The 24,384-nt window shown below is 45.9% G+C and overlaps 2 protein-coding genes across 3 annotated transcripts in view; both read right to left on the bottom strand.

The window, feature by feature from the left end:
* Nucleotides 1-10,388: 10,388 nt before the first annotated feature.
* Bnip1 (BCL2 interacting protein 1) lies at nucleotides 10,389-21,794 on the bottom strand. The gene is made up of 6 exons (XM_036197923.1): nucleotides 21,577-21,794; nucleotides 19,290-19,382; nucleotides 16,253-16,344; nucleotides 13,346-13,447; nucleotides 11,966-12,084; nucleotides 10,389-10,996 (listed from the first exon to the last, which is right to left on the bottom strand). The coding sequence occupies exons 1-6, from the start codon at nucleotides 21,736-21,738 to the stop codon at nucleotides 10,800-10,802; spliced, it is 765 nt and encodes a 254-aa protein (XP_036053816.1). The 5' UTR covers nucleotides 21,739-21,794; the 3' UTR covers nucleotides 10,389-10,799.
* Nucleotides 21,795-21,804: 10 nt separating this feature from the next.
* Crebrf (CREB3 regulatory factor) overlaps nucleotides 21,805-24,384 on the bottom strand; it is an 87,145-nt gene continuing 84,565 nt past the window's right edge. Inside the window, exon 10 of one of the 2 annotated variants that reach the window (XM_036197922.1) lies at nucleotides 21,805-21,852. The gene's annotated coding sequence lies outside the window, so the exon portion shown is untranslated. Of the gene's footprint in view, nucleotides 21,856-24,384 lie in introns of both variants that reach the window. The other variant, XM_036197921.1, reaches the window with a different exon arrangement.

A 24,384-nucleotide genomic window follows, 5' to 3' on the forward strand; every position in this document is an offset into this window, starting at 1 on the left:
GCCAAGGTCATCCTTAGCTACACAAAAACTTAGAGGCTCACCTGGGCTATTAGAGACCCTATCTTAAAAGAAAGAAAAGAAATCAACCAGTGGAGGGCCCCCACTGGCTCTGCTGGCTCTGCTCTGAGGTTCTGGGTGACTGGTACAGAACTCCACCATCCTTCCTCTCTCTGTAGACCATCAGATCAGCCTGAGTTCACATCCTGCCTTAGCAAGCCCAGTGCTGGGAGGGGGGGAATTGTGCTCCCCAAATATCTGTCCATGTCAAGTTCCTAGAGCCTGTGAATGTGTCCTTTTGGAAGGGGTCTTTGCACGTGTGATTAAGAGTACTGAGATGAGGGACTGGAGAGATGGCTCAGCAGTTATGAGCACTGGTTGCTCTTCCAGAGGACCCAGGTTCAATTCCCAGCAACCACATGGTGGCTCACAATCATCTATAGTAGGATCTGGTGCCCTCTTCTGGCATGTGAGTATGTATGTAGAGCACTCATACATAAAATATATTTAACGGAAAAAAAAAAAAAAAAAGGAACACTGAGATGAGGTCCTCCTGCCCTACCCAGGGACTCTAAAGCCAATGTCCAGTGTCCTTATAGAGTCCACAGAGGGAGCTGTGAGGCAGGGGCTCCTCAGAGGAGACTGTGATGACAGCAGAGACAGGGGCAGCCATCGCAGCAGGAAGGGGCAGGAAGGCCCCTCCCTCAGATTCTGTGGCTGCAGCGCAGCTCTAAACATATCTTCTCACCTCCTGCCTCCAGAGCTGGGGGAACATACACTTGGCCGCTTTGTGCCAATCTGTTACAGGAACCTAGACGACTAACACACTGGGCGAGACAGCCCACCTTCCTACAGAGTGAACTTGGGACAATTAGGCCACATGAGCTAGCGCTGGATGGTTGGTGCCACGTTTAGCCTGTGATGGGACAGGGCTTCAGGAAAGACTGGCCCTTTCTGTTGGAAGCAAGGCTACTCTTCAGTGGGTTTCTAAGTGGGGCCCTGAAGCGTGAGGACACAGAACTACACTCATCTACCCCATCTTTAAGGGCCAGTACCGGTGGGGTACTGTCGAAGGCCTTTGGGCTCCTAGACAAGAATGAATTCTAAGAGGGTGAAACATCACATCCTCAGCATTGAAGTCAAGTGACACTTGTCTGCATTTGGGTATGTGCCCTGACCAGCACATAGTCAACCTGCCTGAGGAAGCAAACACCAGCATCCAGCTGGTAATTTTATTTAAAAATATTTTCTATGTGCATTGGTGTTTTGCCTGCATGTATGTCTGTGTAAAGGTGTCAGGTCCCCTGGAATGGAAGTTACAGACAGGTGTGAGCTGCCGTGTGGGTGCTGGGAATTGAACCTGGGTCCTCTGGAAGAGCAGCCAGTGTTCCCAACCACTGAGCCATCTCTCCAGCCCCCTATTTTTAAAATTCATATTCACCTGACGTGACTCCTGTAATAAAATGACTCCTAATGACATACTGCTGTGCCCATAGGTCAGCGTCTGGCTCAGCTTTGAAGCTTCTCCTTGCAGTGGATCGGAACTAACACAGAGACTCACAACTGGTGCAGAGATGGGGAGACTTTGGAGCACTCAGTCCCAAGTGGGAGGACTCTTCATCAAACTCCCCCACTCAGGGCAGGGGAGAAGAAGGAGAGGAGAAGAGGAGGCAGAAAGAGTGTTAAGAGCCAGAGGTGGTGGACGGCTCCAAGGAAACAGTGTCTTCCAGACACAACAGGATGGAATCACGTATGAACTCACAGAGACCGTGGCAGCATGCTCAAGGCCTGCAGAGGTTCAAGCCAGATGCGGTCTGGGCACGGAGAGGGGGAAGTGGACCAGGTCCCCACCCCTAATCAAGAAGCTATATGCAGAGGAAAAAAATCAGTTTTCTCCAATGGAGTCTCACTGGGTATACATGCCACATCTCAGGGCAGGCTCCATGCCCACGATAGTGGTTAACAAACACAAAATGAGCCCAATGGCAGTTTTGTAGGTGTTTTGTCTGGACAGTTTTTGTCTTATCAGTCTTTTGCTTATTTACTTGTATTTTCATTTTTGTGTGTATTTCCTTTTTTGTTGTTTTGCTTTTGTTTGTTTCAAAGAGAAAAAACAAAGTTGGGTGGGTAGGGAAGTCGGGAGGATCTGGGGGAACTGGGGAGGGGGAAACATGATCAAAGTATATTATATAAAAATATTAATAAAAAGGTTTTTAAAGATCTTTTACTTTTAATTATGTATGTGGGGGGGTATATGCATGTGAGTGCAGATGCCCCCAGAGGACAGAGCTATCAGATCCCCCGGAGTTATGGTGGTTGTGACAGACACAGGTACTAAGGATTAAAGCCTGGTCCTCGGCAAGAACAGCATTCTAGTTTGCCTTCTGATAAACGCTATGACCAAGAACAACTTAGTAGAGGAAGCAGTTTATTGGGCTTACAGCTTATAGTTCATCATCGAGGAAGCCAGAGCAGGGGCTCAAGGCAGGAACTTAGAGAACCCAGAGGCAGAAACTGAAGCGGAGACCACAGAAGAATCTCCTCATTGGCTTGCTCTCTGTAAGTCACTCAGTTACCTCTCTTACATAACCCAGGACCATCTGCATACAGTGGGCAGAGCACCCCCACAATTAGTAATCCTGAAAATGTCCCATAGATGTGCCCACAGGCCAGTCTGATGGGACAAAGCCTCAGCTGAGGTTTCTCTCTTCCAGTTCATGTCTAGGTGACAAAAACCTACCTGGAAAAGCAGTATGTACTCTTAACCACTGAGCGATCATTCCACCCCACCCCCAAAGCATTTCACTTAAAAACGACTGTAGACTCATAGCAAGTTGCAAAATCAGCTCATAGGAGTTTGTGTGTCCTTTACCCAGACTTGCTCAGTGGTCTTATGTGGAGTCATTGTCTTAGCCACTGTTCTATTGCTGTGAAGAGCCACCGTGAGCAAGGCAGCTCCTGTAAAAGAAAGCATTCATTTGGGGGCTGGCTTACAGCTTCAGAGGGTGAGTCCATGGTCGTCGTGGACGGAAGCAGACAGGCACAGCGCTGGAGCAGTAGCTGAGAGCTTTACAACCTGATCTGCAAGCAGCAAGCAGAGTGGTGGAGGGAGGGATGGAGGGAGAAAGAGACTGGGCCTGGTGTGAGCTTTTGAAACCTCAAGGCTCAACCCTCATGACATGCCACCTCCAACAAGGCCACAACTCCTAATCCTTCCCAATATTTCTACTCCCTGGTGACTAAGCCATAATGATAATGGACTAAACCTCTGAACTGCAAATCCTCCCTAATTAACTGTGTTTCCTTTTTAAGAGATGCTGTGCTCTGGGTATCTCCTCACAGCAATAGAAACCCTGACTAAGACACCATCTATGATTCTTCTTTTGAGAATTGTCCATTCAGGTCATTAGATCATATACTGACTGGATTTTTTTAATATTTAATTTGGAAGCTCTTTACATATTCTAGATATTCACCACTGTGTAGAGCAGAATTGGCAGAGGCTTTCTCTGGCTGTGTCTTCATCCTGGCAATTGTCTCCTTTGCTAAACAAACATTCTCTGACTTCATGTGCTCTCACCTGCCAGCTCCAGGAGTTAGTTCCCATGCTGCTGGAGTCTTTCAGAGAGTTCTTGCCTGTGTCTTGAAATGTTCTGTCCCAGCAGTTTTTGCATTTGAAGTCTGTCACTAAAGGCTTTGGTACATTTTTAATTTTTTTTTTTTTGTGGCGGGTGAGAGATATGACTCAGTTTCCATTCTTTTGGCTATTTGGGGGGTGTCTTTTGAGTTTCCATCTGAACTATAGGATTTTTGTTTCTAGCTCTGTGAAAAATGTCCCTGGAATTCTGATGGGGTTTTGTTGAATCCGGAGACCACTTTCAGCAATATAGACATTTTCATAATTTTCCGCCAGCTCACGGCTGCTCATTCATTTTAACTCCCACTTCTCATTTCTAAGTAGCACAAAGCTATCTCTTGGGACTCACAGAGTCCTGGGACCCCTGTAGAGCACTTCCTAACTCCTAATGTATTTGTCTGTCTTAAAAGTCAGCTAGGCTGTTGGTCCTGAAAAGCAAGTGTGACCGTCCTCTTCTGTCTTCAGGACCCAGCAGTGTCCCCAGCTGCGTACCCACCAAGAGCGGGATGGACTAGGGGGAGGAGCAACATGGAATGAGAGGAGCCACTCAGCAGCTCACATGTCTGCAGTCACACTTGGTCCTCTAACTAACCCATCTTCAAGGGAGAGGTGGCCAGAGGTGGTGACTATTCTTTTTGTTTGTTTTTATAGGGGCAAAATGCTGATGATTACAGGCTGTAGGGTTGATCCAAGACAGACAACTGACACCTTGAAGGACTCTTTTCTTTGTTTGTTTGTTTGTTTGCTTGCTTGCTTGCTTGTTTTTCTAAGATTGGGATTTCTCAGTGTGTCTTGGCTGTCCTGGAACTCACTCTGTAGACCTTGAACTCAGAGATTCACCTGCCTCTGCCTCCCAAGTACTGGGATTAAAGTCATGTGCCCAGCTGAAAAGATATATTCTTTCATTCTTGTTTTGCTTTGCTTTGCTTTGCTTTTTGTTTTGTTTTGTTTTGTTTTGTTTTGTTTTGTTTTGTTTTGTAGACCAACTGGTCTGGAACTCAGAGATTTACCTGCCTCTGCCTCTTAAGTGGTGGAATTAAAGCTGCATGTCACCACCACCTGGCAGGTGACAGCTATTCTTGGCTGTCATGTTGACTACATCTAGAATTAACTAAAGCTCAAAAATCTCACCTGCAAGAGATTTTTAATTAATTTGAAGGGGGAAGACCCACCTCTAATCTGGATCCTCTTTCTGCTGGAAGCCTATGTGAGGACACAGAATGGGAGGAAGGTTTTGCTCTTTGCCTGCTCGCTTTCCCCTGTGTAGCAAGTCTACTCACTTTATTTAGGGATACCCTGGAAGCAAGCAAGATCACCGGGGAAGGAGAAAAGAACTTCACAAACAGGGTTATAATTTTTATCCTTCACCTCCCACACAATGAGAAAGCTGGCATACACTGGGCTGCTCTGTTTGGCTCCTGTCACTCGAAAAGGTCTACTCCAGGTCGGGGTCTCTAGAGAAACAGAAGCAGTAGGTCGAATACATACTCTAAAGGGCCTTTATTAGATTGGATTCTATAATACAGGCTGCCTGCACACTGGAGAGGCTGAGAATCTGGTAGTGGCTTAGTCCACAATCTGGTGCTGAGGGTCTGGAGGATTCCCAGAGAGCCACATGGAGTTCATGTTGGAAGCTAAAGAAACTGGGTTCTGATGCCAGTGACAGTATGCTGCAGCAGCAGCGCAGATGCACTCACCAGCAAGGAAGAAAGTGGGTAGGCAAAAAAGAAGCACAGTATTTTCCCGAGATTTCTTCCTATCTGAGTGACTCCTAGAAGGTTCTGCCCATACTATGCCTCTGCCTCAGTTAATCCTTTCCCAGGAATTCCCCTCACAGACTCACCGAGAGGCATCTTAGCTGATTCCAGATCCAGTCAAGTTGACAGCCAAGATTAAATTAAGACCATCACAACTGGTCCTGATTCCTCTCCAATTCCAGAATCTTCCTCTTGTATCTAAACACATTTTTCTCCAAATGAGAAAGGGGAATTAAGCCATGTGCTTTTGCTTGGAGGCACACAAGTGACATAAGTGGCTGGCCTGTGACTGGCTGCTAAGTTTATCCTGTGATCCTCCTGGACCCCCAGGCACTGTCGCTCTAGTCACAGACAAGGGCACCACAGCATAGAGGGTGATGCCTTAGCTCTGGGGACACAGGCCAGGGAGAGTACTGTTAGGACTCCACTCTCCTTGACCATGTTACCAAGCCCATTTAAAGAGCCAAAAGCATAAACGTCATGCCCAGTGCTCTGGGCCCCTGGATGTCTTGTGTAGCCTGAGCCCGCTGCTGCAGGCTGCAAAGACAATGGGGTGATAACACGCCCAGCCCCAGGCTGCAGCCCTTCATCCTGACAGCACCGCCAGACCGTCTATCTCTTAGATAACCATAGCTATTTTTATTCTGTCCTTGCTCAAGCACAGCTTGGGTGAAGCTGTGTGTAGAGGCCCAGGGAAGACCACCATTGGCCCAGGGAGGACCACTGTTAACTCAGGAAGAAAAAATAATTTGTATTGCTGTCTTAAAAAAAAAAAAAACAAAAACCTTTAAGCCGGGCATGATGTCACACACTTTTAATCCCAGCACTTGGGAAGCAGAGGCAGGCAGATCTCTGAGTTTAAGGCCAACTTTGTTTAAGGAGTGAGTTCCAGGGCAGTCAGGACTACACAGAAACCCTGTCTCAACATCCCCAACCCCCTGCCAAAAAATCCTTTAAAGTATTTTTGTTCCTTAAATCATCTCTACATTGAATTCTATTGCAGAATCCTCCTCTGGGCATTTGAGGTCTCTACACCTGGCAACACAATGGACTCAGAAAGGCTGGATCAGTAGCAACAGAACAAAGTCTTGCTTTCTGGTTTGGAGAAGATGGGGTGGGTGAAGGAAAAAGAGACAGTGATGAAGGAGAATGTGACTGTCCTCCATGCTTCCAGGATCTCGGGCCAGGCTATAAATTAAATTAATTAGAATAGATTCAGAGGAGAAAAACCACACCTACTATGTACATGCACACTAAAGCCCTGCAAAATGAGACAGCAATTGACATTTCTCCAGCATCTGAAAGGTTAGGGAGGGGAAGGGTGGAAATGGATGGTGATTTTGGGTTATTTTAGCGCCATTCAGGGAGTAAGATGTCTGGAGTGGCCTTCTGCCAACACAGATGTGGACTGAAGTCCTTTTCCCTTATAGAGGTGGATGTCTTGTGAAAAGCAGCTTTCAGGGCCTCCTGAGTCTGACTTCTCAGCATAATCAGCTCAACATACGCCCTAAAAGTCAATCTTTAAATTTCTTAAGAGTGCCAGGCATAATTGTACATTCCTTTAATTCCAGCACCCAGGAAGCAGAGGCAGGTGGATCTCTGAGTTCAAAGCCAACCTGGGCTACAGAAAAAGTTCCAGGACAGCCAGGGCTACCTAGAGAGACCCCTGTCTCAAACCAAAGAAAAAAATTAAAGATTTATTTTATGTGTATGAGTGTCTAGTTTGTATGTATGTATGTGCCTGAGCCCACATAGGTCAGAAGAGGCCTTCAGACTCCTTAGAACTAGAGTTACAGATAGCTGTGAGGAGCTGTGGGTGTTGGGAACTGAACCCAGGGCCTTTGCAAGAGCAACGCTGAGTCATCTCTTCAGCCTCCAGAAAAGTCTGTCTTGAGTAGCATATTCTGGTCTCACACACGCACATTTTGAGATGGCATAGCCTTAGCCTTAACAGGATCCAGAAGAAGTGATAGGGAAGACAGAGCTGGGGAAAGGGATATGTGTGGGGAGGGAGGGAGACACAGGAACAGAGATGCCTGCAGGTCTTGAGCTCCTCTGAGAAGGCCAAGCTGTCCTAGAACTCTGGGACTGTTGATGCTCCTCCAATAAGTGACTAAGGCTGTGGGTCTGTGGACTCGGCTCTGAGACAGTGCAGGAGAAAGCAGAGGCAGTGAGATCTAAGTGGGCATGTAGGGTGCTCAAAAAATGAACACCAAAAAGAGTGAGAGCTGCCAGAGAAGCGGGAAACCAAAGACGGGTGCCATCTGACGGTTGGTCAGGTGGCTGGGTGGCTGGCCCTCTTCTGCCAACTGCAAACTTTTAAGACAGATCTTCACCATGGAGCCCTGCCTGGCAGGGAACTCGTCATGTAGATCAGGCTGACCTGCCTCCTGAGTGCTAAGATTAAAAGTGTGTGCCACCACACCCAGCCCTGACCACTGCAAACCTGCCCTCTCTCCTCCACCCTAGACACTCCTTAGGCTGAGCCACTTTCCCCTGCACACTTACAGCTCTGCACACTCACGGCTCTGCACACTCACAGCTCTGTGCACTCAGGGCCCTGTACACTCACAGCTCTGTACACTCACAGCCCTGTACACTGCACACTCACAGCTCTGTACACTCAGGGCCCTGTGCACTCTCATGGTTCTTCCTTGGTATCCTAAGCAGTGTAAATGCTAGAAAAATACTTGTTACATTGCACTATCCAGGAGATAATGGCAAGTAGTCTATACATATAATTTTTCTTTTTTAAATGTAAAGTTGGCTGAATCTGCAGATGGGGAACCCTAGGATATAGAAAGCCTGCTTCATTTTCTGACATAATAAATGAAATATTTAGTGTATACATCACTTACCATCTGTTCACCCTCACCACATACTACAGCTACATGACATTATATGGCATAGAGTATGTACTCAGCAAATGCCTCTTGAATATTCCCTTGAATATTCTGCTCTGGATTTTTAACACCATTGCCATCTGCCTATCAAAATGTAGTGTATGAGCTTGTCTTATTGTTTAATCAAATATTAAAGGAACTTATGGAACATATCCCAACCAAAACACAGGGAGCCCCTCCCCCTTTTTAAGTGTGTGTGTGTGTGTGTGTGTGTGTGTAGGGGGGGATTAGTGTATTCCAGTCTATGGAGACATCACGTCTACAGGAGTGCAGAGTAAGTGTGGACACTGCCCCCTTATGGCTGAGTGTGGAAGGTCACTTTCTGCACAGCTAAGTGGGTGAGAAGACTTACTTAGGCGGCTGGTGGGGGATCAAGATGCATGCCTGATGACTCCATAAATAGGCCAAATCAGACTGTTTTCAGGAAGCAAGTAAAAGGAATAGAGTGTCTAAGGGGGACTTTTTAGGGAATGCAGAGCCCACGTTTCCACATTGTGAGGATGTTGGCAATTAGTGGGAAGAGTAAAGAACAATGTTCAGACAAGAAAATCCCCACTTGATAATATCCATCTGCTGCACTTACAGCTGGAATCCCAGCAGGAATTGCCTGTCAGGGCTGCATGCTCAGCTTCATTTGACTATAATTTGTGTGCATAATTTGCACCAAGTGCCTTTGGAGGCCAAGAACTATTTGAGAGAGAGAGAGAGAGAGAGAGAGAGGAAGAGAGAGAAGTAATCCCTCCTATATATACATACCTTATCTATGATTTTGCTTTTCACGACTAGCTATCCATGGCTAACCACAGATATATATATATATACACATATAATGGAGAATTCCAGAATGGAACAGCTCATGGGTTTTTAGTTGCACATCATCCTTAGTAGAAACCTCATGCTGTACTGCCCCACACTGCCGATGATGGAACCAACAGTCTACCCAGCATATGCTCTCTGCACAGGCAACCAAGCCACTAATGCCTCAGGAGCCTTCCCAGTCGTTAGACTGACTGCTCAGAGCTAGTGTGTAGGATTCAGAACTATGGGGCAGTAGTTTCCATCATCCACTGTGCCACACACACTGACACCTTCCCATTTACAGTGTACTCAGTACATCAGTCTGGTGTATACAGCCAATGCCACATACTTGGTCCCAAGATGATCTGTCCCTTCATCAGCAGAAGCTTTAACTCTTGGACTCTGCTTCTCAAACAGGTCTAAACAGAACTGCCTTTCCCTGGCGGCTTCTGAGGAAGGCCTTCTGCTGCTGCTGAAGGACCCCTCAGGGTTCAGAGTTCCCAGCATTTGTGAAGCTGGGTGAAGGCTCATAACAAGGGAGCTATGCCCACTACTTCACCCTTCCCTTTCATGCAAACTGGCCCTGTGTGGACTACCATTTCCACCGTGTGGCTGGGGACACTGACACAGAAACATAAGGCACTCTGCTTGGGGCTGTGTGGTTTGCAGGGTCTGAGAGCCAGTTCTAGGCCTGTGCCCTCCACTTGCTCTCTGCTGGTGTGATGCTCCAGTGTAGGCTGTGTGTAGTCCCTCACGCTGACATCTGCCTTGTGTTGTTGCTGGAGGGAGCATGTCAGCTTGACAAGTGAGTGTGTAACGTCTGGCAATGTCTAGGAACCAGCCTGTGGTGGCTGTTCCATGCTTCTTTAATTTTCTCCTCGTACTTATTTGTGTGTATGTGGGGACACACATATGCCATAACTGCCTAACTTCCCAGAGCTGGTTTTCTCCTTCCACCTGTGGGGCCTGTGGACAGAATGCAGGTCATCAGACTTAGTGGGAGAAGCCTCTACCAGCTAAGCTATCTCACAAGTGCACTATGTGCCTGCGTGGGGCCTAGAGAGAGCATCAGACCCCCTGGAACTGGAGTTAGAGGTGGCTGTCAGCACCAAGTGGGTACTGAAAATTGAACTGGTCTTCTAAAAGAGCAGCAAGTGTTCATAAACACCAAACCCTCTTTCTGACCTCAGTAATTCCTTTTTGAATGAATAGTCTAAGCTCATGTCCTAGGAATCAGGACACAATGAAGCACAGACATTCTCAGAGAGATGTCTTGTAAAATCAAACATTTCTCACTCCATTAAATAAATGAGGTTTATTCGGGGAAACAGTCACGAGCTGTCATCACCTTCCCCTGCCAACGCTCTTCTCTCCACCAGATCTAGCATTTACGCCTTAGGACCTGAAGGAGGAGGTGCATCAAATCCCGGAGTTGAAATGCTCCTGTGGCAGCCACAGTGCTTGGCAGCTGAGTGGACATGGACTGCGTCTGTCCCGAAGGCTTCCTTGTCCTCTATCTACTCCATTTGCCCTTCCCAAGCAGCTTCTTGAAGGAAACTGGGCTGCTGTGTTCCCCTTCTTCAGGTACCCTGAGCAACAGGAGAAAACCCCAGGGAGGAGCAGCCCAGTTGGGCGGCCTGGCCAGTCTTGAGGGCCCCGTCCCGTCCTGAGTCGGGAGTGCAAAGGGCCATAGCTGGCAGCTCTTGCTTACAAAAATGGAAAGAGGCGCTTCTTCACAATATAGAGGACTGTAGCAAGGAACAGGGCCAGGGCAAGGAAGATGAGAAGTTTGTCCGTCAGTTCCCGGCGGTTGTATTTTGTGATGAGCTTCCGGCCCAGCTGGATGGTCCCTGACATGGACTTAAACTCTTCATTTGCATCCAGGAGAGTTCGTGAAGAACTGACTGCAACACAAGAGGAAGGAGACTGATTCAGACTGTGCCAGCTGAACAAGGAGGAGCTCAATATGCTGTCTGTCTGTCTGTCTGTCAACAAGGCTAGTGCCTGAGCCAGGCAGGTAAGATTTCTTTTTATTATTGTTAGTTATGTGCATATCTGTGTGGGTATAGGCGCAGGACAGTTGACTGCTGCCTGATGTGGGTGTTGGGCACCTCTTGGGCCCTCTTCAGGAGCAGTACTTGCTTTTAATCACTGAGCCATCTTTCCAGCCCACTTATCATCAGCTTTTAGATGTGTTGAGCTATCTTCATGGATGAGGTCTGGACTAGAGGACAAATAAGGGTAGAAATGAAACAAGGTGGCTGTGACAGCCATGAAAGCAGGGTGGCAGGTTCAAGAATTTACCATCCCTTGTTGTCTACTTCAGTTGACCTGTGAAATCTTACAAAGAGCAAACTCCTTTCCTGTTTCCTACAACTGAGGGGCAGGCCACAGAGGGACAAATTCTTTACTAAGGAGCCATGGTGGGAAGGCACTTAGCAAGAATGTGGTGGTCTCAAACAGCCTCCTCTGTAGCCTCTGGCTGGTACACTTAAAAGGAACTCTCAGTAATGATCTTGCCAGTGGTCCTAATTCCCAAACCTGCCTGGCAATACTAACTAATCCCATGAGCCCATGCTAAAAGCCAGACTCCCAGAGCCCTTGCGAGCACTGTTGACAGACAGCATCTCCACAGAGGCCTGCCATTTCTGCTTTTCACACAAGCCTAGCAATGCTTCTTCCTCTGGGAGGCACTGCTGGCACAGGCTGTGTCGAGCACAGCTGTATAGCTGAAGGAGAGGAAGAGCAGCATGCCCCTCCCTGGGAAAGACCAAACTGTCCATCGTGTCCTAAGGCATACGTCAGGTAAGGAGAGCCGGAAGGCTGCGCAGAGGTGCCAGAGTATGCATTCTGGAGCAGTTTCTGCTTCTTACCTAGAGTCTGCATAGCCTCTTCGCTCTGCTGCACCTGCTGTGACATCATCCTGCTGATCCCCATGAGGCTCTCTGTGATGGTGCTGGATGTCTGCACCAAACTCTCTTTGGTAGTTTTCCTGGAAGTCCAGAGGAAGGAGCAGAAGCAACAAAAGCCTAGTTTGCTACAAAAGCACCATTTTTAACCCATCACATTAGTGCTTTTTCTGTTTGTGCTTTGATACAGGGTCTCAACAGCCTGGCCCTCACCTCAGCCCACCTCCCACCCGTGAGTGCTAGGATTATAGGTAAGTACCGCACAGCCAGCTAGTATACATTTCTTTCTTCCTTTTTGGTTTTTCAAGATAGGGTCTTACTGTGTAGCCCTGGCTGTCCTGGAACTGGCTCTGTAGCCCAGGCTGGACTTGATTCACAAGGATCCACCTGCCTCTGCCTCTGCCTCTGCCTCCCAAAAGCTGGGGTTAAAGGCATGAGCCACTACTGCACAGTTTGCACATTTCTAAAACATCAGTCAGTGTGGATAAGGATATATGTTAAATCTACATTCTCTAGCCCTGCTGGAAGGAAGGGAAACCACGGTGCTGTCTGTAACCAGTTTGAACTAAGTACAAAAAGACTCAGAAATGTTCATTCACTCCCAGAGAACTTGTTCAAAGAAACTGGACAAAAACCTGCCTTCATGCCTCATACGATAACAAAAAGGTGGAAATGCAAACACACCAACAGGACTGGTTAACAACATAGATACTATGTATGTGCAGTTAAAAGAAGAGGCTTAAAATGGTCAGGGAGAGGGCTGGAGAGATGGCTCAGAGGTTAAGAGCACTGGCTGCTCTTCCAGAGGGCCTGAGTTCAATTCCCAAAAACCACATAGTGGCTCACAACCATCTGTAATGAGATCTGGTGTCTTCTTCTAGCATGCAGGCAGAACACTGTATATATAATAAATAAATCTTCAAAAAAATTGACTTAGCTCAGTGGTAGAGCATTTGCCCTTCATGCATGAGGCCCTAGGTTCAACCCCCATTACAACAACAAACAAACAAACAAAATCCTAAAACACAAAACCAATTTTAGTCAAATTTAGTCAGGGCTGGGGACTCAGAGGTAAAGTGCTTGCCTAGTATGCACGAAGCCCTTGGGTGGATCTCCAGAACAGCATAAATTTGGTATGGAGGTGCACACCTGTAAGATCTGAAGTTCAAGGCTATCCTCAGCTACACAGCAAGTTTGAGAGCAGACTGGGATGTAAAGACCCAGTCTCAAAAAAGAAAAAAAAATACTTCTGCAATAACATAAAATGTTATGAAAACAAAAGGCCACCTCACATGGTGCTTAGATGTTATGTTACCAGAGCCCACAGGGACAGAGGGAAGATACCTTTGCCTTAAGGGGTCTCCTCCCTGCAGAAGTTCTGCTTTCTCCAGGTTGTCGATGGCAATTTTGCAGGTAAGATTGGCTTTCCGCCATGAGGTCTGGTTGCTGGAAGAAGAAGGGTCACACATGAGGTCCTGGTGGCTCCACCAGGCTGCTGGGCCTAACCAGTCCACCCTCCCAGGTGTGACTCAGAGTTCAACCTTACCTCCCCCCACTTCCTCTTCTTGGTAGCCCTGGTAACTACTTTAGCATAGGTCTTGACATTTCCTCTGAATCTCTGGACGATGTTTCCAGAATACTCTGTCATTATCCCTCTCCTGCTAGGCAGCTGGTTTCCATGGCACTCTACTAGACACAGGCCCACAAGGGCTTTAGTGCCTGACAAGTGTCTGGGTGCTGTCCTTGAGAACCATGACCTAGCATTTCTCCTCCATCCCTAGTACTGGAACCACCATCCATCCCCTAGCGCTGTTAGAGGGATTAAAATCGTTCCTCCATGGCTTGCTATGTTCTGTCCGTCTGAGCCGGTCGATGTGACAGGGCACTGTGACTGATTACTCACATTCTTCACCTACTTCTTTGCAAGCGATGGCTCAAATATAGGCAGCACTTGAGGTTAGCAATCCACTCTTCACTGACAAACAGAAAAAGCCAGCCATATCCCTCTGACAATCAAACCCATGTTCTAGAACTCTCACACGCTAGCTCAAATCAACTGTGCTAAGGACTGGATGGAGTACTTAACTAATAGGGTGGCTTTCTGTAAATTAAAAAAAAAATTTATGGGTGTATGATTAGGGTAGGGGGTGCATGCCATGTGTGGAGGTCAGAGGACAATTTTGTTGAGTTAACTTTCTCCTTCCATTTTTTTTTTTTTTTTTTTAGATAAGGTTTCTCTGTGTAGCCCTGGCTGTCCTGGAACCCACTTTGTAGACCAGTGTGCCTTGAACTCACAGAGCTCCTCCTGCCTCTGCCTCCCTAGCGCTGGGACTGAAGGCAGTTTTGAGATAGGCTATCAGATGCCTACACAGCACCTACCAGCCCATTCCACACTTGCCATTTCAAACAATCAATTACATCTTCAAACTGTTCACAACGGTGTTCTGCAAGGCCCAAGGGTGCAGAGCTGAGTGCCTGTCTTTGAGGAGCTCACTTTTATTAGGGAGGAAAGTAAAGAAATATTACACAGTATGACAAGCCTGATAACCCGATAACCATAGCTGCTGCTGCAACGGTCATTCCCTGCCTTCTTTCCTCCAACCTTCAATGCCACACCAGGAACAGCCATGCTTTGTTTTACACCCACACTAAGCTGACAGTCTTTGGTGCAACTTACTCCACTACACACCCGCAGTCCCAGTGAGCTCATGCTCACAATCTGAGAATACTTGGTGGCTTAGAAAGCCACGGCCAATGAGCCAGGCACACTTTCACGGTCCACTCCCATGTCTTTGTCAGTCTCTCCACAGCTGAGCCTTCTCCACACAGCTGCTGTTAATGAGCCTTCTACCGCAGAGCAACTCATCTCAGGCATGGAACCGCAAGCAAATAGTTGTGACAAAGGAAAAACTATGGGAATTCTGATGCAGCAGAGACTACTGAGATAGCCTTGAACACAATGGGGCTGGAAAGGTGTGTCTGCAACAACAAGACCCTTTTGGGCTCTAGTACAAAAGTCCAACCTGAAGGGAGAAACAATGATTCATGTTGCCAGACATTGTTAGAAAAGTTATATTCCCTGATTTAAAGACTAAGAAATGTCACATACTGCTTTATAATCAAAGGTTAGAATACAGCTACAATGTCAACAAAATCTCAATTCTAACATAAACTTATTTACATTTTAGTGCATCATTGAGATAATGCCACACTGAAAGTTAAATTTTGGTCCATCTTCAGTAGGCTCAATTCTTGTGAGCTTTCCTCATACCAATTATTCTTGAATAAAATTTACCCTTGTATTATAAAAATACCCTGTATTATAACTGTGTTTTTAAAAGTTTACTTTTTATTTTTTGAATTGCGCGCGTGCGGGGTGTGTGTGTGTGTGTGTGTGTGTGTGTGTGTGTGCGCGCGCGCACATAACTGTCTATGGGAGTGAGGAGCATCGGATCCCACTGGAGTTAAGAGTTACAGGCAGTTGTAAGCCATCTGACATGGGTGCTAGGAACTGAACTCTGGTCCTCTAGAAGAGCCGTACACATTTGAAACTGCTGCACCATCTCTCTAGCCTCCAAAAGTAATTACATTTTTGCTTTCAAATATATAAAAAGTGGGTGTGGGGGTGTAGATGCATTGGTGTAGTGCTTGTCTAGCATGCAGAAAACCCTGGTTTTGATTCTAAGCACCACATAAACATATGGTGGCACATGCCTGTAAGTAACCCCAGCACCTAGGAAGCAGAAACAGGAGGATCAGAATCCAAGGTCATCCTCAGCTACACGATGAGTTTGAGGCCAACTTGGAATACAAGAGACCCTGTCTCAAACATAAACAACAGAACCAGGGCCATTGGGATGGCTCAGAGGGTGCTTGTCTGCAGGTCTGGTAAGCAGAGTTCCAACCCCAGGTCTCATAAAACATCAAGAAAGAACTGACTCTATACATAACTTCCACACTTAAAAATTTTTAAAATACTTGAGTGTATACAGTACAGTATAAGGTTAACTCTGCAAACATATAAACACCATGAGCACCATAAATACACACAGCTCCAAATGTCCACACAGACTCTACTTATCTCCCTTCCCTCCTACATTTGAAACTTAACTGATCTAGAGAACTTTCAGCTGGTGTATGTTAATGACACCACTACGTCACCATTAAGCCAGGCTTATTACATAAATACGTGTACAAGTCTCACAGGCAGCAAGTGACCCGGCAGAGGCGGCTGCAGGTTCCCCTGTCTACCTGAGCATCTGCTTTTTGTGATTCTCCACTTCCTGCAGTAGAAGCTGCTTCTCCGACTCCTTGTCTTGCTCCCTTGCTGATTGCTCAAGCTCCTGGAGGGAAAACAGCTGTTAGCCAGAGTGCTTCTGTTTCTAGCAGGGACACACAAAGACAAGTTAAGCAGCCTTTACAACTGACACTTGGGAGTGGGAGGGAGCAAGTCCAAAACAATCAAATACCCTTTTAAACACACAGGCAAATGTGCAAGAAAAAGGAGGAAATATGAGCAGCACAAAGGTGAGCAGGAAGCAGGGTGCTGGAGTGGTCAGCTCTAGAATGGCTGCCCTGGCTGGAGCAGGCAGGCAGTACCACTCCCACAGCCTTGAGACTGCCTGCCTAAAATAAAAACACAAAACACAAACACAGGAGCCCACTGATCCCAATGCACTACCAGAAGGACACCACACTATTACGTGTTTCCAAAATTGCCCACTTCTGTACCTACTCCAACAGAGCTTTGAGGGTTTGTGAACATAACACGGAAGCCTAAGGCCACCTGAGGCTGGCCCTGAACAGAAAGCATCACAAACCCAGGACCCGCAGAAGCTTCCAGCAGCAGTAAAACAGTCTGGGGATGTCCACTCACCAGCAGAGCGCAAACATGGACACTTGTCTGGTTTATTTGATTTTGAGGGGGATGTCTGGGGGTGAGTGATGGACTTGGGGTAGAGGGATGATTTATCTTTCCTGAGTGGTTTGAAAACCGAACAGAAGAGAAATGAACATAAATGGTGTCCCCAGACTTGTGATAATCCTTGGAGACTTGAGAGATGTGCTCTGGACCAGGAAAGACATGCAGAAGATGAGCACACATGATTCAGAATAACCAAATACCAAAGGACAGCAGACGTGACCAACAGCATCAGACCTGAGGTAGGTAGTGGAGCTGTCGTCACACACTGTAAAGATGCCACACCACCCTATGCCTCAAGTCCTATTTTTAGTTCACAAATCACAAGTTCCACTTTCAAGCAAGCCGTAAAGCTAAAACATCAGCATAGTAGTTTATCCAGATAACAACCTATTCATTCCTATATAAATTTGCATATGCTGGTTGGGAACAACTATTTCAATAGCTCAGAAATTACTTTCAAGCTTATGCCCCCCAAAATTGCTAAAGAAGAAAAAAGAATAACTGACTGTGAATTGAAAAAATATATATATAACTGGGCATGGTGATGCACACCTTTAATCCCAGCACTTGAGGCAGAGGCAGTTGGATCTCTGTGAGTTCTAGACCAGCCTGGTCTACATAGTGACTTTCAAGATAGCCAGAGCTTCATAGTGAGAGGCTGTCTCAGGAAAAAAAAAAAAAAATGGGGGGCAGGCAGTGCAAATGTCACCAGTTATAAGAACGAAATTAATTGTTTGGAATTCCCATTCCTTACAGTGCAGTTGCTGTACAAAGAGCCTTGTGTTCTAGTTTTTTGCTACATTGATCTCAGAGGAAGAATGGGTGAATAGGAAGAAGGGAGACAGAAAGAAGGTGAAATGTACAGTTCCTTAGAAGAGGCTGCTTGGAAGCTGTCACAGAGAACCTGACATCTCTGGAGAAATGAAAGGTGTATTGTTACTTTCCAATCCAGCTGAGGAGACACAAACACACAGACAGACACTTCCACACGGCCAAGTCCAGCACCAACTACACAGGACATAGCATAGTCAGAAGCCGGGGGCCAGTTCTCTTCTACTCCCACACAACCTTGTTGAAACACACCAAAGAGACGTTCACTGAAGTGCTTTCTGTGTTTTCAGGTGTATAGAGAGTGTGCAAATGCCGAGGAAATGCAGATGGGGGCTAGGATGGGGCTAGCCATTCACTGGCCTATCACTTTGCTAGATGCCAGCAACACATCTATGCTTAAGGAGAGCTTATCACCAGTGGTAAGAGCACAGTAAATATGTAAATGTATTGGTGAGGATATTTACCTAAAGTTAGAAAAGGAAGTAAACATCAGGTACACATGCAGGTACTTATGCAACAGTGGTAGTTAGGAGTTGGAGAGCTGAAGAAAGGCATTTTAAGGAAACAAATTATCTCTAAGAATCAAAACAGGAAGTGGCCCAAATGAATGCCTGTTGGTAGAGAAACGGCTAGGAAGACTTACTGCTAGCTAAGAAGGCTGGGAGGCTGCTCAAGTGCAGGTCCTCCAGACACAGGTTTAGAGACTCAGTGCTGTGGCATGTCCACTCCCAGAAGGGGAAGGCATTGCAAAATTGTCTATCGGCAATCTTTCAGAAGACAAACTCTGGGAAGACGTGTAAATAACAAATCAGAAAGAGCGGCATGGGGAACAATAAAGGCCTTCACCAAGACACATAACCGAGATGAACAGCTGTGGACACATACACATACACACACAAAAATATAACACATAGGAAGCCACAGTTTTCAAAAGTTCAGATGGAGGAAGCAGTGCTGGACAGGGCAATCACCTAGGCACAGCAACTGTGCTGAAATTCTAAAGTCAGCTCCAAAGGCAGAGACCACCTCAGTCTGAAAGTGCCTTAGGAAGAAGGGAACACCAAGAAGTGCTCTGGAAGCTGTCTAACCTGCTAACTTTCCACCAGTTTTGGAAGACCATCTGCTAAGCAACCCAAGAGCTGAACGATAGTTATTGGGACATTGTCATTTACCACACGCAGCAAAACCAGGTGGTTCTAGCTCCACCCAGAGATGGGCAGATTTGTAGCACCCGTCCCTGAGGGCACAGCAGTGGATGGCTCACATGATTCCTTCTCACTTTGAGAGAGCACTCACACCATAGTGAAAGTCAGGTGTGATAATGAGCACATGATGGAAGCTCTGACTCCAGAAACCATAAGGGAGTTACTGTCAAAAAAAAAAAAAAAAAAAAGAAAGAAAATCGTAGCATGGAAAACACCTAGGACATGTTGGTGTCACAGTCAGGCAGGGAACAAGTGCAATCTTTGTTGGTGCAGGCACCCTCGATGTAACAGTGTTTACTACTGTCTACAGGTAAAGAGCCTCACCTACCTGTATCCTGTGCCGTAACTGTTGAAACTTTTCTTTCACCTTGCTGTTCAGTTCAGTGAGCTCGCTTAAGGGTCCAGAACAATCTCGAATATCCTAGAAGACAATGAAGAGATGAGGGACCTTTCTCCAGTCAGTGACATGCACAGGGGAAAAGCTGATTCAGCCCACAACTGAGGTTGGCCTAGCTCCACCTCGTCCTGCTCACTGCTCTCTGCACAAAAGCAAAACCATCATTAACACTCTCCTTTTCCCTCTTAAGAGTAACACTGAGCAGAATACATACAAGCAGGCTGGACCCACAGTTCAGTGGTACAGCACTTGCATAGCATGCTTGAGGCCCTGGGTTTCATCATCAGCAACACACACACACACACACACACACACACACACACACACACACACACTATGTATTATACATGTGTAGATAAATAAGTAGTAGATAAACTCAACCTTGACTGAAAAGTCTAACAATGTGCTATCCAGCCACTATGAAAGGCTTATTAAGCAACTTACATGTTCAACAAGAATGGGCATCTAAGAGATACTGTGACTTCAGATCCTTCAACTCTAAAATCCCAATGCCTAAATCCCTGGTAACATGTAACAAAATTAACTTAGTCTGATTTTACAAACTATCTATGTGTTGCAATTCATAATGTTTAAAGATACTGAGAATTTGCTTCTGGAAAGAAATTCAGAATCACTAGAGCCAAGATTTAGAGCAGGTTGTAGACTTAGGCTACTATATTCAAATCCTGGTTACATCAACTTACTAGTGCAATCTTGAAAAACATAAGTTCTCTGTGCCTCTAATTCTTCATCTGACCTACCTCAAAGTTATATTTCTCTGCAAAAATGCTTAGACTAGCTGGAAGACCATAAGAATGCAACATATGGGGTTATGCTTACTTAATAGTAACCACAAGAACTCAAAAAACATGGGTCACAAAGAAGAGCTAGAAAATTGGATAATATGAAAACATAACTTTTCTTTTTTTTTTTTAATTTTGGATGTAATCTGTTTTTTGTTTTTGAGATAGGATCACTCAGTGTAGTCCAGGCTTTCCTCAAACACATGGTTCTCCTCCCTCTGCTTTCCAAGTGCTAGAACTAACACACTAGCAACTTTGTTTTATGTGTGCATATGTATTTATTGATGCATTCTGAGGACTGAAATCAGGGCCTTGAGCATGGCTACACTTTATCTCTACACTGAGCTACGTATACCCCTCAGCCTCTGGTAATCTCATTTGTATAAACCCAATCTTTCTTCTTCTTTTTTTTTTTTTTCTAGAATTGGGCCAGACATTTTGTTGTTTACACATCCCAGGAGTGAAGTTTGAGCGATTTAAAGTTTGCATCAAGTTTCTTCACTTATTCTCTAGCTTATTCATAAAATCACACTTCCTCGCGGTGCAGGATAAACTACTAATGTGGTATGGTGTTGGTCTAGTTTATCAGACAGCACTACTCCCCACCTGTTTTTGACATGGGCTCATGTATCCCAGCAACCACAGTCCATTTATGCAGCACTGGGGATGGAAGTCAGCATAAGCTAGGCAAGCATTCACTAGCAGAGCCACACACCCCATCTCGTCTTCACTTGCTGTCAGATTGTATTCCGAGTCTCTTGAGTTCTTTGCTAAACTCAGGAGCCATTTCTACATTCCCTACTCTTGCCTGTATTAACTTTCTTGCACTACTGTCTCCTACTTACACCTGCTTCCAGACAAGCGCCTCAGTTCCCCGTCTGTTAAACCGAGTATGGAAGCTCTAAAATGCTTTTCCTAGGCTGGCTTTCCCCGTGCAGGTCCTAGTATTGGCACTGCCTGCCTTCTGACCCAGGATTTGGCATTCTATTTGATTTCTTCATTCAAAAAATTTCAACCACGGTCCAGGTTACGTTAGCTTCGTTCAATGACTCCCGTGCCAGGTGACCTTGGGTACCCTCCGGGCCCCGGACCCAGGGAAGTGGGTGTGGGAGGGCGATAGGGGAGGTGGCAGGGCGGAGCTACCGCCGAGACAGCGGGTGAGCAGGCTAGCCCCGGACCTTTGCTGTATTGCCAGGGGACAGGAAACGGGTATGGGGATACTCGAGAGGCGGGCGAACTAACAGTATTCACAAGAAAAGCTCCTGTCCCCAGTGATCCCGGGGACCCGACCGAAAGGCGACCAAGGAACCGGCCTGGAGGAGGGCCGCCTGCCTGGGAAGCTGGGCCGCGCGCGAAAGTTCTGGAGAACTCAAGGACGGCTAGCTAGAGGCCGGCAGAGACCTAAGAATCTGTACCTGGATAAGCGCCTTCACCTCCAGGTCGAATTTGACGATCTCCTGGTTACAGATCCGGACGTGGACGTCCTGAGGAGCCGCCATGTTGGAGACGCGGCTATGGCGAGCGACGGCGGCCAAACTTGAGCGCGTTCGCGTGGCGCCAGTCTGCCTTCTTTCCATACTTCTCTGAATGTAGCGCCGGGAGATCCCGTGCAAAGCAAACCAGGTTGCCAGCCCAGACCTGGATTTTTCCTTGACACGTGGAACACGCACAGCCTCTCTCGTCGTCGGCTCCTACTAAGTGGAAAAGTGAAAGTGATTATGAAGAACCATTGGAGGACACAGCTCATTTGGTGATGGGCCTTCCTGGCATACTACGTGGCCTTGGGGTCTGACCCCAGTACTAGTGAAACAACAACAAAAAAATCCGCTCAACAATGGTCATTTCCCATCTTTCAGACACCAGCTACTCCAGTGACTTTTTGTATAGGAACAAAAAGTACCAATGAGGATGCCACCAAAGTTGCATTTTTTTTTTTAAATTTAAAATAAAATTTGTACGCTAAGTATGAATTATGGAGTAAGACACAAAATTTGTCCAGGTGTAGAATTCAATGAAGATCACTAGGACACCTCTATCAATACAACCACGACTCATATACAGAGCCTACATTGCCTTCCTTACACATTTCTATGGCTCTGATGTTGCCTTTTGTGTAAAATTGGATAATAAGTATCTAGCAGAAGTGGTTCTGATTGTGTCATGAGGTTTTGATAGAAACTGTCAGTGCAAACCTCAAAGAAGGGTTGCGCTTTTTTAAATTATTTCTTAGTAAGTCCTCAAGACCAGTGGCCACTTTCCCTTCCTTTCTCTCACCCTGAGGGACTCTCCAGGCTCTGGAGCCTTGGGATGTGGGGTTCCCTCTTTTTAACATGTTTTTCTCAAACTGCACACACAGCCCCTTAGGAGGTGTAGTCCAAGCCAGTCTCCACACTTGCCTATGTTCCTACAGCATCCTGCGCCACTTCCTAAGAGGTGCTCAACACTTCACTGCAAGTACAAGGCCTGGATTCCAGGGATGTCCATCACCAACCCTGCCAGTATTCTCAGAAGCTAACGTGATCATCAGTGGCATCACTCCTGAGGCTGCCCAGAGGGCTGATAATGTGGTGAACCCCAATGCCTGCTAGTTGCTATTCACGTAGTACCAAGCAGCACTCTGGGAGTCTGCATGTGCAGGCACTTCCACTCGGTGCTTCACTTGCCCGCTCACATTTGATTAGTTCCACTACAGAAGTGGGAAGAGGGCAGAACAAATGGAATAGGAGAAGGGTATGTGTATTTTATCTTCACTTTTCAGAGGCAGTATCTCATGTAGCCGAGGCTGGTTTCCAACTGCCTGTGTAGACAAAGACAACCTTGAACTCTTGATCCTCTTGACTTAAACTCCCAAGTGCTGGAATTACAGGTGTTCATCACTGAAGCTGTCAGACATTCATTTTAACTTCACACAGCTTTCATAATTCTTTTCTTTCTGGGTGTGGTGGTGCATGCCTTTATCCCAACACTCAGGAGACAGAGGCAGGCAGACCTTTGTGAGTTCCAGGTCAGCCTGGTCTACATGGTGAGTTCCAGGGTAGCCAGGACTATAGAGTTTGAGGCTCTGTCTCAAAAAAACAAAATAGAAAAAAAAATTCTCTTCATAGTGGTTGTATTAGTTTACATTGCACCAGCCAATGATAGAAATGCCCATCTCCTTTAGCCCACCAGCATGGTATACTAACATGGGGAGTCTTACCATCCAGTCTGTTTCTCAAAAATGCCTTTATTTTGCATCTCTCATAATGAAGGAGACTGAGAAATGTTTCAAAGCTATCACATTTACTTTGCTCATTTTTCTACTGGGTCATCAATTTATTCCATATTAGTTTCCAGGAGCCCTTTCTGTTATTAGTATTCTTGTTGCAAAATTTGCAGAATTCTGAACTTTGCCTATGGTACTTTTTACCTCAAAGATGATTTAAAATTTCAGTTTGTCTTTATGACTCCTGGACTTGGGCCTATATTAAAAAAAAAAAAAATCTTTCTACTCCCCAAGGATTTAAGATTGTCCACATTCCCTTCTAGTGCTTATGCTTTTTTTTTTTTTTTTTAATTAAAGACTCAGGAGGCAGAGGCAAGCGGATCTCTGTGAGTTCGAGGCCAGCTTGGTCTACAGAACGAGTTCCAGGAAAGGCACAAAGCTGCACAGAGAAACCCTGTCTCAAAAAACAAAACAAAAAACAAAAACCTGTATCTTTTCTCATTTTGAAATATACATTGGCTCACAGTGTGAGATGCAGAACCAACTTGACATTTTCTAGGTTACTCAGTGGCTACCAACACTAGACAAGGGCCCAACTTTTTAACCTTGGTTCTGGATGCCACACTGACTGTGCTGTTTCTTCATATATTTAAGTCTATTTCTAAACTCATTATTTTAATCTACTTGCCTGTCCATTCATGCACTAAATGGCAGTCTTTATACGGAGTCTTCTGATAGGATTAAATACTTGATTTATCCTTTCCCAACACCAACATGTTTCAGCTATTTTTTCTCCCAATTTTAACACACTCTTGGTTTATTTTGTTAAGATGGAATCACATTTTTAATGTGACTCAGCATCAGTTAACTTTCAGCTGGCAGGTCCTGTTCTGAAGCCTGGTGTGTATTCTAATTCATTTAAGTTTCTTCTGTTCTCTTCACTGTAATCTCTTCTTTCAATTTTGTACATTTTCTGTTCTTTATTCCAAACACCATTTTAAGATTAAAAACATTTAAAGAA

The sequence above is a fragment of the Onychomys torridus genome, chromosome 8 (genome assembly GCF_903995425.1).
Source record: "Onychomys torridus chromosome 8, mOncTor1.1, whole genome shotgun sequence".
NCBI classification, from domain to species: Eukaryota; Metazoa; Chordata; class Mammalia; order Rodentia; family Cricetidae; genus Onychomys; species Onychomys torridus.